The 15,717-nt window shown below is 49.1% G+C and overlaps 1 protein-coding gene across 2 annotated transcripts in view; it reads right to left on the reverse strand.

Moving 5' to 3' along the window:
- The window catches only part of LOC147634763 (uncharacterized), a 239,842-nt gene that overhangs the window by 61,638 nt on the left and 162,487 nt on the right, over positions 1 to 15,717 (reverse strand). For both annotated transcript variants that reach the window (XM_086803941.1, XM_086803942.1), the window contains exons 26-30: positions 6,735 to 6,891; positions 4,930 to 5,043; positions 4,756 to 4,830; positions 4,450 to 4,572; positions 3,516 to 3,588 (exon numbers count right to left, since the gene is read on the reverse strand). In XM_086803941.1, coding sequence (XP_086660067.1) covers positions 3,516 to 3,588; positions 4,450 to 4,572; positions 4,756 to 4,830; positions 4,930 to 5,043; positions 6,735 to 6,891 — 542 coding nt within the window. The remainder of the gene's footprint in view (positions 1 to 3,515; positions 3,589 to 4,449; positions 4,573 to 4,755; positions 4,831 to 4,929; positions 5,044 to 6,734; positions 6,892 to 15,717) is intronic.

Genomic DNA, 15,717 nt, shown 5'->3' on the forward strand with positions numbered 1-15,717 from the left:
ATGCAAACCTTGTTTGAGCCCTTTCCAAGGGATGGATTAGAGGGAACAAACAAGGGTCTTCCAAGTGCTTTCGTAAAATCTCCAATAGAGGGCCATAGCCAAGGTGGTAGGTCCACAAATCCCACCAAGACCGGACAAGCATAAATGAGCCCATTATCCACATTGAAGCATGGGTCCCATTGTAAAACATGGATAAAGCTTTTCATAAAAAACAGCAGGGCCTTGGCAAGCACCTTGGGAACCCAAGTGGGATCAGCTAGAAGGACATTGTAGTACCCTTTTTTTAGATAGATCACTCTAACCACAGGTGCTTGTAGAATCTCCTTTTCCAGCCAGCCCTTATTCTCATGTCTCGAAAGAACCTTCCCTGTACAGTATAGCATTAACCCACATGAGGCAAAGAGTGCTACTTGCCTGTCCACAAATTCAGAAGAAACAGAGACTTCTACTCAGTTTGCAGAAGATTCTCCTCTATTTCCCTCTACGTGTTGAACTTGTGACATGCCTTTTTCTTGTAGAGCCTGATCATGAGCTGGTTAGGTCACACAGTCAAGTAGCGGTAAGTTCGCCTGGTCATGGGGGAAAATTGCCTCTACCAGTACCGGCAAGCGTGCAGCGCGATCTGACAGAAGTGAGGAAGTCATGACAAGCCTAATGCCATCTCCAGTAAGTGGTGAAGATATGCAGATGAAGGAATGTCGAGATGTCGAGATCATCATCACTGGAGAGCCCTGCTTCAGATCGACTCTTATCTCCCCCTTGCATATCTTCAGCAAGAGCCTTGATCGCTAACGCCGATAGCTTTCTCCCCCCCTGGAAGCTTTCGCTTAACCATTTCAAAGCCACTTTTAATGAGATTATGGCCACTGGCTCGCTGCCAGAGAGGCTAACTTAGGGTTTGATCCATTTGATTCCCTAGGAGGGTTTGATCCATTTGATTCCCAAGGAGGGTCGAGATAGATTGGAGATTCGGCAAGTGGAGACCATCACCCTCCTAGGGACCGTCTACAAAATCCTAGCCAAAACCATCAGCCGGCACCTTCATCCTTTCCTCCCCAACTTGATACATGTCACACAGACAAGTTTTCTTCATAGTCAGAGTATCTTAGACATCTTCACTCTTTGGGAGGCAACTGCCTCGACCAGTTTGAGGCATCAGGATTTGATAGTTTTCCTTCTTAATTTTGACAAAACCTACAACAAGGTGGACAAGGGTTTTTTGGAGGGGACTATGCGCCAGATGGGATTTCCAGTGGTGTGGGTTCGACCTGTTTTTGCACTCTATTCGACCTCACAGTCAAGTGCTCATCCAAGTGCTCATCCAAGGGGCCTGAGGTGGCGGATTCCCTATTTCTTGTTGCATCCAGCAAGGTTGCCCTCTCGCGCTCTTCCTTTCTTGTTTGTAGCCGAGGCCATGAGCAGTTTCCTCTCTACCCAGGAGACCAGTGTACAGGGGCTGCACCTACCTATCCGCTCACAGGAGGATCTGCTTGACTCAGATGTGAGGAATCTCCACAGATTCACTCATTTTATAGAGATCTTCTATTGTGCATCTGATGCACAGCCTACAGGTCAACAGGCACAAGTCGTGTGGATTTTGGCTTGGCTCGTCATTAGCCCCAACTTGGAGGCCAGTTGAGGCTTTTCAACAATCAATCCGCAGCGGCACTCCTGTTTGTTATCTGGATGCCACGTTCATATTGACATTTCCCAGAGTAGCAACTAGCCCCTCTTCTTCTGAGCATTCGGAGGAAGTTGTTATACTAGAGTTCAGCTAGGCTTTCCTTAGTTGGCCGAGTCATGGTGGCGAACCAAGTTCTTCTCCCGCCACCATGTGGTCCACCACTTCCTGTAGGGCCTTCTCCTGACCATGCATTCGTCAGGTTCAGCGGTTGACCACAACTTCCTCTGGGCTGGTAGTGATGGGAGGCCTGTGCGGGCCAAGGCGGCCTCGAGAGTGATCATTCAGCCTCGACATGGGGGGGGGGGGGGGCAATATCGATCCCTCTATTCGGAGTCGAGCCCTACTAGGCAAGTTGATCATTTGTGGACTTCTTCCGGGTGGTGAACCCTTGAAGGACTTTCTCTTAGCCTGGATCTGAGTCCACACCCCAGTTTCTGGGTGGTCATTAGATCCAGAGTCCGAGATGGGTTTTTACACAGATGCAAGCTTGTGGCTTTCGCTGAGCATTTGAGGACAGAATTGCAGCCAACCTCCTCCGAGCTTGGGACCACCTCAGATCGGCCCTTCAGCAATCCTCCCCAACTTCAGCAAAGGAGCACCTCCGGCAACCCTTGATATGGAACCCTCTGCATCCAATTACCCAGTGGTCACATGCTGGGTGCCTGCCTGCACACGTGTCGCAGGGAGCTCTGAGCATGGGCCCAACATAGTCCCTCGGGGATTGGTTACTTTTCAGACAGCTTCCCCCTGAGCCAGAGGTGAGGAGTCTTGCTTAGATACGAAGCAAGGATAGACTTAGCCTTGACATCAACTCTTTCATCCCCCCGTATTGGCTTTACCCAATCTCGGGCCCTCCTCCCCCGCAGTGTGGCTGGGAGTGTTCACCAGACATGACATACCTTTGGCAGTGCATGGTGCTCACTTACTCTATCAGACATACTTAGCCTTGACATCGACTTTTCATCTTCCCGTAGTGGCTTATCCAGTGGTCACGTGCTGAGTGCTCGCCTGCACACGTGTTGTAGGGAGATCTGAGCATGGGTCCAGCGCAGTCCCTCAGGGATTGGTTATTTGAGCCAAGAGGCCCAGGCGAGAAGCCTAGCAGGGATAGACTTAGCCTTGACATCAACTCTGTCATCCCTCATCATCAGATCTCGACAGCACCAGTTCCTGTTTTCTCTTCAATTCACTCGACTCCAGGCTCTTGCCAAAGATGGAAAATTTGCAGCAGTATTGCTGCGTGGCATATTTGGCGTGCATGCTGTAGCTAGGCCATCGAGGGCAGTCCATCCAGAGCATATGGGTCGATATCATTCACACCCTCTTTGGACATGGGGGAAGCTTAAAGGTGGCTCTTATCGCATGCAGACGCACCAGGGGGCCTTCCTGTGGACGTAGCATCACAGCTCACTAATAGTAGTGGTGAACCCATCCCTTTTTGTCATTTTGATTATCACTTGCTCTACGGGACAGTTTGTAGTTAGCCTACGTGGCTGTTCTTTTGGGTAGCTAATAGAAGGCAGAAAAAAGAAAGGTGGGCTGAAAGGGACCTATGAGGGGGGATCAGCCATACAAGGACGGAGATTGGGAGCTAATTGATCAACATAATACATCAAATTAGAATTCCCATTATCAAGATAACTAATAGAAGGATCTCTTTCACTAGATGGTGGGTAAGAGGGGGGCTCGGCAGTACAGGGAGCTCGATTGGACCTAATTGATCAAGATAATACATCAAATTAGAAGTCCCATTATCTTGAAGCTGTAACTATTTAAGTACGGTTAAGTGAACATAATGTACAGAATAGAGGGTTAAGCCCATCTTACATACCGTCAGCTTTCATTTGAACCCAAACTGAAGTCATCCTTTTGTACTCATGCAACACATCTTCAGATCCCAGCTCCTGTAAACAAAATTAACACAATCTTTTGTTTTTTTTTATAAACAGATTTAACATATAATGCACATGCAAGTTCAAATGCTTTATAATATTTAATGACCCGCTTTATATAAACCCTTCCAACTGGAAAATCCAACTGGAAGTTAAAGTTTTCCGGCTGGTTGCCAGTTGCCCCCTCTAGGGGCTTCTCAACTGATTTGGGCCGCACCTCCCACCCTGGCCAGCAAGGTAAGAACCTGCCCAGGAGATCCTATTTACAAGAAAACTATGCAGCCCACGCATTATTGTGGAGCCTGCCACTTTCATCCTGCTCTCTTCTTCAAAGACTAGACCCACCTATAGAGTGAAGTAGATCACTCGATTATCTCCCATTCTCTTTGGGCTCTTTAACAACAGGAAGGCTGACTTTATTGAGAAATGGGAGGAGCTGAATAGAGGTTGTTAGTTTTCTTCTTCCAGCAATGTTTAAGGACTGAGTCCATTGGCACCGGCTTGCTCGTAATATTTTTTACTCAGCTTTTCCACCCACTTCTGGAATTTGAGTTCCAAGAAGAGCTGATTTTGACTGATGGCCCTTTATTAGCCAGGTGACTTGAAGTCCAACTCCCTTTAGTTTTTACAAAGACGAGGCTCATTTTGTTAGAATACTGATTCTACTGACATGGGCTCTAACTGCTAACTGCTATTCTACTTTATGCTGACAACATTGTCCTCATGTCTTGTCTCCTAAGAGACTAACATAAGTGCTCTTTAGACCTTTCTAGGGCCACAAACGTTTAGATAGAAACCTTGGTATAACCAAGTCCATCACCTTGCACATTTCAACGGTTGGAATGCACATACCTTTATTTAGATAGTACTTACAATGACAGAAATGCTATCTTCTGAATAGCGTAATGTAAATCTCTGCTGGTTGCCTTGCGAAACATCCACTTCATCCATTGTCTCGTCATCCTTTGCTGGAAAAATGATCTTTCCGGTTTTATCCTGCACAAAGAACCTAAAACCATAAGATGGTTCTTGTAGAAAGCACAATATAGAGCACACGTGCACACACGCACACAGACACACAAACATTCCTACCCGACACTATTGATTGATGAAGAAATTCAGAACATGAAAACAGTGAAGTTCAAATCAGAAAACAATCATTAAGAACAAAACATGAACCTGTAAGTGAACCCGCCCTCTCAGGTCATACTTCGGTACAAAAACAAGCAGTGCTTGTGCTTGTACTTCAATCACCTGTCAAACATGTAAGGGGTTGCTCAAATACCCAACCTGAATTAGATCACTCTTTTAGGGAATGCAAGAGTCTACTCAGAGATTTTTTGCAAACAGTACCACCGCATGTTCAGCCTCGGCATGCTTTTGCAGATACATCAAAAGATAAAGCTCGTTGCATTCCTTCTGCGCTCTCTTACTTGCTCTATGGCGCTCGTTGAGATGGCATGCCATCTGAGGACAAGAACAGTAGAATCAAACCTCTGTAAGAACATATTTCAAGATTTTGAATGCATCTAATATCTCATCAGAAAGCTTGAAAAGAATTTTCTTGCAGCCATGAAGCTCCTCCCTGCGGTTCCTTGTATGAGGTATTTTAACAATGATTGAGTCAATTATTTCCATTCTGCAGTGTAATGGCCTCATCCACAGCTAAACTCCTCAACCTCCAACAGTAAAAGTACCCTTTTTAAAGGAAGAGCTCAAGCAGATGCAGTCCACCATTGTAACTGACTTGTTGCATTCTCCGATCACAAGATTTATGGATCTTACCTTTCGTGAAGCCAAACCAAGGGTTGGCTCTTAGCTGGATTCTCATAAGAAACTGTGTTGCACTTATGTTATGTATGGCTACTGGGCAATGGTTTCTTCCAGCGAGAGTTCAATTCTCTAGGACTCATCACTGAGGTACTTAGCGCATGTAGGGGGAAAGAAAGCATTCCCAACTTCTCCCTAGAAAAGAAGGCAAAAGTGTCTTCCCAATCACTCTCTATTTTCCTGAGCAGCCCAACAGTTCAATCGTAACATATTTCCTACTTTTTGAAACTGTGTGAAACGTTTCTGAAACCATTTGTTGTGTGAAAACGTGTTATTTTCATGCCAACGTTCCCAACCAAAGGATTAAAAGTCAGCTTTGTAACTTCAAGTTGTAATGGTCACTGATCTACCTTGCAAAGACGAAGCATGATTAACGAGTGGTTTGCGCACTTGAGTCATAATTTGGCATCTACTATCTACTATTACTGAAGAAAAGAGCACATTTTTGCATGTCCCACAGTTACACTTGCCTTTTTCCTCCCACTCCCAAACGAAGTAAAGGTACAAAACTTGTGAAACCTTTTTGAAATGTCTTTTTCAAAATGAGTTTATGAGACTCCTGGCAGGTATAAAACTTTTCATTTCCTATCTTGTATTACACAAGCATACGCAGTGATTATGGAAGTGTCTCAATCCTCCAAGCAATTGCAATCAGAAGCAGAGGTAGTGGCTTCTCAGGGACATGGAATCCCAAGAATCAAACTGCTTGTTGGAAATCCTTTCCTTCTCAGCTACCATGTCATGCTCCAGAGACCCGATGTTGCCAGTCATTACCACTAAAAGATGGAGCAGCAAATCTTGAAAATATATGGATGCCTTGCAAAAGGGGAAGTGAGCAGGATGGTTTGAGCTGTTATCCTTGTCCATCTAGCCCTGTTTTGAACAAACGAACCTCATCAGTCAGACCTTACAGCACATATATGAAGCCAGCCAATGCCCCCAACTTCTGACAACAGCAAATGCCTGCTGTCCTTATATAGCATACACCTGTCTGCACAGTCGATGGGTTGCATGTGTGATGGAGCTGCAGCAAAACAGAGTGCTATATCTTAACAAAAGCATTTATCAAATCTCTGTTGGAAGAGCACGCCTCTTCTGCAGTGCCATGGACTTGTAATCTCACTCTGACGCTATAAGAATAAGCATCTTGTCTTCCTACAAAAACAAATCTCTTACCCTTTTATGAAAGTAAGCCTTTCTTGCACAATCAAATTTAAACCTTTCCATATCATATCATATCAAAGATGCTTCTGATCCGTCATTATCAAGAATCAACCCATAATATTAATAAAAAGTTCAAAAACAGCAAAGTTGATTAATAAGCTTACTTGACTCAGTTCTGTTGTTATAAATCTCTTTTCAGCACGAAAAGAAAGACCCATGTCACTCTCCGCATGTACAGAATCTTTGCATGAAGAGACTAACATACGGTGCACAACAATATCTGCATAGCGTCTAATTGGAGATGTGAAGTGTGTATAGAACCTGCATACAGTTGAGAGGTTATCAATAGAACCAATGCTAGAAGTAACAAGCATTAGCAGAAACAGTATGCAATTCTAGAAAAATATAATTTGTTACATTTACTAAAAATTGGATCAACCATGTGGCCAAACATTGCTTTAATAAACATGAATGCTCCATCCATGCTGGGGGGAGAAACCTGTGTGAACAGCGGCGAACCCTACACAGATTTGACAACAGGTCCAAATTATAGTTGTAGATTCAATAGCAAATGAGATGGCTGCTGCAAGAATAGTGACACAAGTGGACAGCAAAAGAAGAAGTGTCGATGTAGAACCCTGTGCAAACACCCATGTCAGAATAAGGGCAAGCCTTGCAGGTGGCTGTGTGAAACTACATTTTGACCTTCCGAGCGTCTCCTCCAAGACAATCACATAGCAAAGGACACATAGATCACGGTGCCAATGGCTCACCTCCCAACCATAGCTGCCACAGAGCACACCTGTACTATGAGGCTAGCCCAACACCTTGACCTCACTCATGACCTAGCCAGGGCATCCCATGCCACTATAGCCCACCCCAGATAAAGGCTTGGGGCTAATAATAAAGCACGAAAGTGCACTTCTTAAAAATTTCAACTCAATATATGCTTTCACATTAACCCATAACAATAAGCGCCCATAAGTTAATTACATTGGACACATCAGTAGAAACGGCAGAGACCTCCTGGAGATGAGGGGCTGCATATGAGATCCTACTTTATAACTGGATGTCCCGTTGGCATGTTTCCGGAGGTCTGACCTGCTTTCCATATGGAGGGGGCTCAAGCAGAATGGACTAGTTGATGGGCTCTCCTACTTTGATTTACCACATCTGGGACTTCACCATTCTATCACCACTCACTGGAGCAGACCACATATCTGTCATTCATCTTCTTTTGCACCCCTCAGCTGCATTCATTTTCATCATGATCTTGACCCAGTTTATGATGACACACATCCAACCTTGATCTCTCTGCGTCCTAACCTCATAGCTCATCTCTATCATCCATGACTCTGCACAGGTCAATTTTCCTCACACCACTTGCTCCACGGCCACACCCCCTCTCCGTTCACAATGAACGGATGGTATGACAATGAGGGCAAAGCCATGTGGCTTCACCTTTTACAGGAAAGGGAGTGTGGAAGGATCTCTATGCGCAAAATGCAGAGATCCTTCCACCACCTTACCCTATTTTTGGCACGCGAAGAGGAATTATACCGCCTATTTTTGGGTGTGGAAAGTCGGACACTTGGCGTACTCCTCAGAAAAAAAGGCAGCCCTTACCCATCACAGACCCTCTTATATGGGATAACTATGCTCGGGAGCTATATGACATCCCCAACCAACCCTCACCAAAATATAACCCACCTCCCCCACCCTACCTCTACCACCCTCTCCACCATAGGCAATGTCACCTAAGCCCTAACCACGTTTCACAATGAGAGAGCTGGGGAAAATAAGGATCTCTAAATGGACCACGTTGCACATAGATGAAACACCTTGGGACCTATCCTAGCCAAGATCTTCAATAAGGCTTTATGTGAAGACCCCACCAAAGCATAGCATAGAATTTACTTCGATCAATCTCATCTTGCTCGCTGAAGCTCCCGCCCCTCCCTGCTCGCGCTACCTGCACACCTGCCCCCCCCCCCCCCCCCCCCCCCCCCCCCGCGGCCTGCTCTCGCTACTGCGCCCCCCTCCCTCGCTGTACTGCCCGCAGCCCACATCTCCTTCACGCCCCTCCTCCTTTTCGCGCCCACCTCCCCTCTGCAGCGCCCCGACCCCCCCCCTTCCGCCAGCTTTTTCTCCCCCCCATCCCTCTTGCACGCCGCTCCCACCCCCCCCCCCCCCCCAGGCTACTCCTTCGCCGCCTCGCCCCCCCCTCCCTTTTCTTGCTGATTTCCGCCCCCAGGGGGGTTTTTCCTTTTTTCTCCGGCCTTCGTCTTCCGCCTCTCTGTGTGCAGCTCGGTTCTTGCAGGATCTCCGCTTTCGCCTCGCCTTCGCCATAGGCTTCAGACTCTGATGGAGGCTCCTCCCGCCTTAGAGGGACTCCCCCGCAGCCCCCTTGCCCGCCCCTGAGGACACCCCCATCAGGCTTTCTCTTTCGCCAGAAGAGGAAGCGAGCCTCACCGTAGAGGTGGAATGCCTCCAGGCTCATTCCACCATCTGTCGTATAGTTGGCATTCGCCCCAGCAGAGGGGAGATCCGGGATCTTCTCCAAGCCCGCCTTCTTGCAGATGTGGGCAAGATCCTGGACGTACAGCTACTGGGCCGTGGACGTTACCAGATCGAGTTCGAAACCGCCCAGAGCGTGGCCAAGGTACTAGCCATGACTCCCCTTGACATCAGGGGTGCTCGGGCTTTCTTCAGACCTTGGCAGCATGGCTTTGACCCAGCAGCGGCCGAGCAGGGAGAGCGCCTTTTCCATGTTACAGTTTGCTTCCCTGGACTCCGCCGGGAGTATCTTCCGCTCCTCTCTAGGCTAGGAGCATTGGTGGGCTCGGTACTAGAGACTCGCCCCACAGCAGCTTCAGTGGTGGCCAGAGCAGCTGGGCTACCTTCGGTCAGAGTTTTGGTGTCTGACATCTCCTCCCTTCCTAAGGTCATTCAGCTACCTAGGATAGGGGGGGGGATGGATTGACCAGAGAGTGGAGTTCTCGGGGCTCCCGAACCAGTGCTTCATTTGCAGGCAGGTCGGTCATCTGGCCAAGGCCTGCCCTCGCAGGAGACCCCGACCCTCACCACAGCAGCAGGCCCCTGATGACCCACCCACAGATGCGGCTCGACAGGCAGCCTCCGGGACACCTGCTCAAGCCATAGAGACCTCGGAGTGGCAGCCTGGACAGGGGCGTCGTCGAGGGAGACAGCCACAGCAGCACGCCCAGAGACCGCTGCAGCCGCAGCCACAGTCTCAGCATCACTGGGTTCCCGTGAGGAACAGCTTTGCTCTAGGAGGAGACCCCTGCGACGACTGAGGACCAAGAGATGCCCGCACCCCCTCCTTCACCCCCCCCACCCCCGTCCCCCCCCACCGCCTCGCTTCCACCTTCGCCTCCTCCCGTCCCCGCTCCGGTTTCGGCAGCGGCCCCCCTCGCCCCCTTCTCCTCCCCCCCCGCCCTCCTCACCTCCCCAGGAGGCCCTGGGAGTCCCCTGGCGTTCACCTGCAGTCCGGAGGGCGCTGAGCACCGACCTTGCTCGAGCACCACAGAGGAGACTTACCATGCCGATTCGGGCTTCACGGATATCATCTATCCGCTGTTGGTTGAGTCGCCTCGGCACTAGACAGTGCTCGGAGGTTTTTGATTACGCCTTCACACGGCTTTTTAGAGCAGAGGGCCCCCATGAGCCAGCACTCATCAGAGTTCATGTAGTGATTCCTCCGGCCCGCGGGGAGGAGGCACTTGATTCAGCGGTGGCCTTCTCGTTCCCTCTATGTGGCCCATCCGACCGGGAGTGGACTCTAGAGCTCGCTCTTAGCACTTTGAAGACTCAGGCAATTGAGTTTTCTCATCATGTGAGCGATCTGGAGGTGACAGATGTGATAGGCCGACTATGGGAGTTGGCTCATTTTTTCTTGGATCCCGGGAGTGTGGATGCCTCAGGGATTCGTCATTTGGTGGTTCGCATAGTGGCAGACTTAGCACGCGACCCTGGATAAGTATGTATACACGAGGTTGCTCTGTCTGAGCGGGAGGCAGTCGCCATGGGACACAGCCACTGGCGCCTGATCCGTGATTCTTGCAGTACACCGGGTGGGCAGATTCGTTGTCGCTCGGATGGGGACTATTCTCCATCCAAGCCGCTTGCGAAGGCCCGCCGTACGGCTGAGACAGCATCCACCTCAGCAGGTCATCCATGAGGATCATCTCATGGAATGTACAGGGCCTTGGCGGAGCACATTATATACGCTATCGTGGTTGCTTGAGGCAAGAGCTTCAGAGATGCCTGGTTGGTGGCAGCATTGATATTTTGATGATGCATGAGCACCACTTGGGTGAGAGCAGGATCCGGAGATATGGTTCGGTGATGTGCCTGGTGTCAAGTTAAAATCTGAAAGGTGTTTTGGGTCTGTGTACATATGGTGTGCGTGGTTTACGAATAAGCTTTGCCCTGAATGCCCTGGCAAATGTATAGAGCGGGTGGTTTTGCAGTGAGCTGGTATGCGTGTCGTTTTTTTGGGAGCAGATGCTGGAGATTTGGAAGTTTTTTATTGCAACAGTGTGGTGTGCGGGTGGTTACTAAATGCATGGCACCGTCTGTAATTGATGTGTTTGGAAATCATGATGCAGCTGACGAAGGCTGTGGGCAGCTCTCGCATTGTTTTGGAAGTGTGGGCGCAGTATGTTCACTTGAAGCAAGGAGAAGCAAAGGAGCCGCCAGCCCTCTTAGTGTGTAGCCATCTAATTAAAGGTTTAAAATAAAGAAAATAATGATTTAATGTGGCCAATAATATTGGAGCCACATGGAGACTTGGTGCGCTGCCAGCTTGACCATCTCGAAGGTTGGCGAACAGTGAGGTGGCCGCTTCGAAAACGTGGAGTCGGATAAAGCAGAAACAGGGCCGCTCTCTGGTGATAGTTGGGGGCAGGCTGGCGAGAGAGAGAGGCGAAGCTGAGGGTGATTTTGCAGACAGGGGGACGTGTGAAGAGAGAGGTGGCCGCTGGAGCAGGGCTCGCGGGTGATCGCCTCGTCCTTGTGAAGGTGCTCTGGTGAGTCTGCAGAGGCGAGGGGAGTGAAGAGCCGCCTTGGTGCGAAGGGCTGGTGGTCAAGAGAGGAAGGCCGGCTACAAGGTCTTGTTGTAGCTGCCCGCCGCCGCCGCCGCCGCCTGGTGTGAGAGGAAGCGAGCTGGTGGTTCTGCAGGCGCCGACCATGAGGGGGGGCTCTCTAGTGGTGCTGCTGACAGGCGTTGGGGGTGACGTCGGGCTGCTGGGGCGGCTCTGGTGATCTGCAGGCGCAGAGTGGTGGAACAGCCGCCTTGTTCGCGAAGGACGCCTGGCGGGTAATAGACCAGAGGCACAGTCGGGGAGCAGCCGCCTTGTGTAAAGATGCCGCCTTGTTGAGGAGGGGCTCTCTAGTGGTGCTGCTGACAGGCGCTGGGGGTGACTCTGAAGAGCTACAGCGAGTAGGAAGAAGTGGCTGCCTTGGGTACCAGAAGCCTGGGGTGATACTGCAGGGACAGGTGCAAAGGGAGAGTAGTGAAGAGAAGTTGAAGCGCAACCTAGTGTGCGCAGAGGTGGCTGGTAGGCCATCGTGGTACTAGATGCTAACTGAAGTTGAGGGTAGTTGGGCTGGATGCAAGAGAAGGGGTGTTGGTGCTGAAGTGGCTACAGAGGCTCTGTGGTTGGCGAAGCTGCTGGTCACGGCACACAGAGAGTGAGAGCTGCTGAGTTGAGGGTTAGCTGGTGGGGCGCCCTCTGAAGAGAAGCAGAGACCGGGAGACAGAGGCTTGGTTGTCAGACGCAAGGGTGAATTCCCTTGGCAGTAAATCCTGGCCAGAGTCCTGGTTTTTGGTGTAATTGTTGAGTTTATACAGTGTGTATGGTGCTGTGTATATTTTTTTTGCTGAATGATCAGTTGTCTATCGTGGTTTTGAGCTGTCTTTCTGGTGTGGGTGGGTGGTGAACCGTGAGAAGTGTTCCAACCGTTGTGTTGTTATTTTCCAAGTTTGGGACGTGAAGGGCTATAGAGGCAGTGGTCTTTCTTTCTTTTTTTCACCTCACATTCTTCTGGTGCCTCCACAGAGGATAGCTCAGGTATTTCTTTTACGAGGGTGTATGCCCCAGAGTAGGAGATTGAAGGAAGGTGTTTCTAGGTTTTTTCTTGGGATTTGAAGTGAAGCTTGAGGATCCAAATGATGTCGTATCCGGAGTTTTTTGGTGGTCCTAATGAAGATGTGGCAGATTTTCTGGAAAGGATGGAGGTTGCATGCATAAGCAACCACATCAATGAGCCAGCACAGGTATTGCGGTTGCTGAATATATGTTTCAAAGGGGATGCAAGGATTTGGTACATAGCTTATGAGGAGTCATTAAAGGTTGCTGTTCCACGTATTGAAATGACTGAGGATGGATTGAAGACTGCTCTTTTGAACAGGTTCAAGAAGATTGAGGATCCAGACAGAGTTTGGCATGAAGTGCAGGGATTGACACAGGGCGAATTGGAGCCAATTGATGATTATGTGAAGAAATTCTCTTTGCTGTGGGAGACCTTGTGCAGGGCTTTGGGAGAGGATAAGTACCTCCGGACATGATGAAGAAGGATCGTTTTATTGCAAGATTGAAGGGAGGCATTCGCTGGAAGGTGGAGTTAAAGAAGCCCAGATCTTATGAGGATGCAGTGGAGATTGCCAGATCAAAGGATTGGAAATTGCAACGGATGAACCAGCTGGGGATGGTTCCAGTGGCAGTGAGGCCTGAAATGAGAAGGGTAGAAGCGGTACCGATGAGAGCTATGTTGGAAAGAGTGCAACCGACAGAAGTTCAGGTGAATAATGCCATACCACAGGGGACAAAGGTAGCACCTACAGCTGTTACAGCTTCTGATGAAGGGCTTAAACAGGACATGAGGCAAATGGTGGATTGTATGAAGAATCTGAGTTTGTAGATGGTGGAGAACACAGGTGGTGGACGTGGCCGAGGCAGAGGCTATAACCAAGAAGGGGTTGAAGGTCAGACAGGCTATGGAAGCGGTCGTGGTTTTAGCAGGAGTAGACGGTTTATTCCTACATGTTGGAATTGTGGTGAACTTGGACATCTAAGTACAGATTGTGATAAGCCTCAGCGAATGGGGGGTGATATGTATCCTTTACCCTCTCAGATTCCCAATAGGGCAAATGTTTATGGAATTGAAATTAAAGGTGAAGCAGGGACCAGTGGGTTGACAAATGAAGAGAGAGGTAAAACTAAGGTGATAGATGTGGTCACCCTTGAGAAGACAAAGGAAACAAAAGCTGATGTGATGCCTTTGGGGAAACGGATGCCACAGGAAAGGGAAAGCAGGGATGCTGCAGGGCCTAGCAAGAAGAAAGGTAAAGTGAAGGAAGGAGGGGATGTAAAGGTCAAGCAGAAGCAAAAGTCTCGTAGGAAGTTTCAGGTGACTGATTTTCCACTGGGGGTTGGGCAGGATACAATTTGCAAGAGGACATGGCTGGAAGGAAGGCTAATATTACTTTTGGGCAATTGATAGAGTTAGCTCCCAAATTGAAGCGTCAGTGGAAAAGACTTGTGAATCCGAGAGAGAAAGAGCTTGCCAGAGGGATAGTGACTGTTCTATCTGTTCAGGAGTTGCCTGATATATGTCCTGTGGTGAATGTATGGTATTTGGTGGTGCACAAATTTGTGTGATCACACTAGCAGCTGTGGAGAGGCTTGGTCTTAATGTTTCTGAAGCGTCTGGTTTCTGTATAGAAGGTCAAATGCTTAGGTATGATCAAGGAATTAGAATTGCAGGCTTTTAATGTAAAGGTGCTTGTGGATTGTCATGTTATGCCGACAGGAATGGGTGCATTCCCCATCATTTTGGGAAGACCATGGCTGAGAGCGGTGAAGGCTGTTCAAGATTGGAGGCACTACTAGTGAGGGAACAGATGACACTTCATCCAGTGAGGAGGATGCAGACACCTGGTAGATGGGACACCTTTTGGTTTGCAGGGTTTGGTCCTTTGGGTGGACAGGGAGGAGTATGCATGGTCATTGCAGATGTATGGCGGCAGGCCATTGTGGATCGAGGGATCATTGTGCCTAGTAGAGCACAGTATGTCATTCTGAGGATGCATGATGGGCTAGTGGGCGTGCTCAACGTCTATGCGCCCAACCATGCTAGTGCCAGAGCAGAGTTCTGGACCCAGGTTACGGATGCATTGCCAGAGGCCGCACATTGGTGTGTCGAGGGTGACTTCAACATGCTTGAGGACCCGGCTGATAGGGTGGGAGGCAGTCATGTTACAGTGCACGGCACGGAGCTTGCAGCTTGGGAGCGATTTTGCATGTCACTGAGGATTACTGATGCATGGCAGCATGGGGCCTTCTCCCGCTCTCAGGACAGTCTTAGTTTCTCTCGGTCGGATCGCCGGCAGGGAGGGACTAATCTATCACGGATTGATCGCTTTTATGTGGGCGACTGGTTAGGGGAGCGAGGGGGCTCCGTTGGCATTCTCGCTGGCACCTCATTTTCAGATCATGCGCCAGTTATTTTGACGCTTGAGGAGAGGACACGGGAGCCCAACTTGCAGTTGAGGATCCCAGAGAGGGTACTTACAGATCCTAGTCTCACAGAGGACATTGAGAGGATCTGGCATGATAGTCAGTGCTCTGACTAGGATGCAGCAGGCCAGTGTGCCCAGGGACTCATGGAGCTTAGCTCTTTTCTGCACGCTGCAGCTTTGACACGGCTGGGAGAGATTCGCGAGCGGGAGCAGCGGCTGAGACGCAGCCTTGCTTCGCTTCAGCCAGAGTCACATGGGGACGGGGGACGGGGACGGGGACGGGGAAGGGCCGTCCCGGGGACGGGGTCGGGAACGGCAAAAAAAAACCTCTTTTTTAAAAGCAATTTAGGAGTTGTATGCATGACATACATATAGAGACACACTTTGAACAAAATTTTACACCGAATAGACAAAAAAACAAGAGTCATTTTAAACAAAATGCGCTAATAAAACATTGATGGCACACTGATTATGTGATTGATAGTCTAATAGATACAAAGAGATAAGTACATGCCTCATGGGCAGTGAGGGTTACAAAAAAGAGTGGGTACAAAATAGAGATACTAGATAGATCATAGATGATAGATCACAATAGATCATGG

The sequence above is a fragment of the Cibotium barometz genome, chromosome 10, assembly GCF_041138505.1.
Source record: "Cibotium barometz isolate CiBa-2024 chromosome 10, ASM4113850v1, whole genome shotgun sequence".
Classification (NCBI taxonomy): Eukaryota; Viridiplantae; Streptophyta; class Polypodiopsida; order Cyatheales; family Cibotiaceae; genus Cibotium; species Cibotium barometz.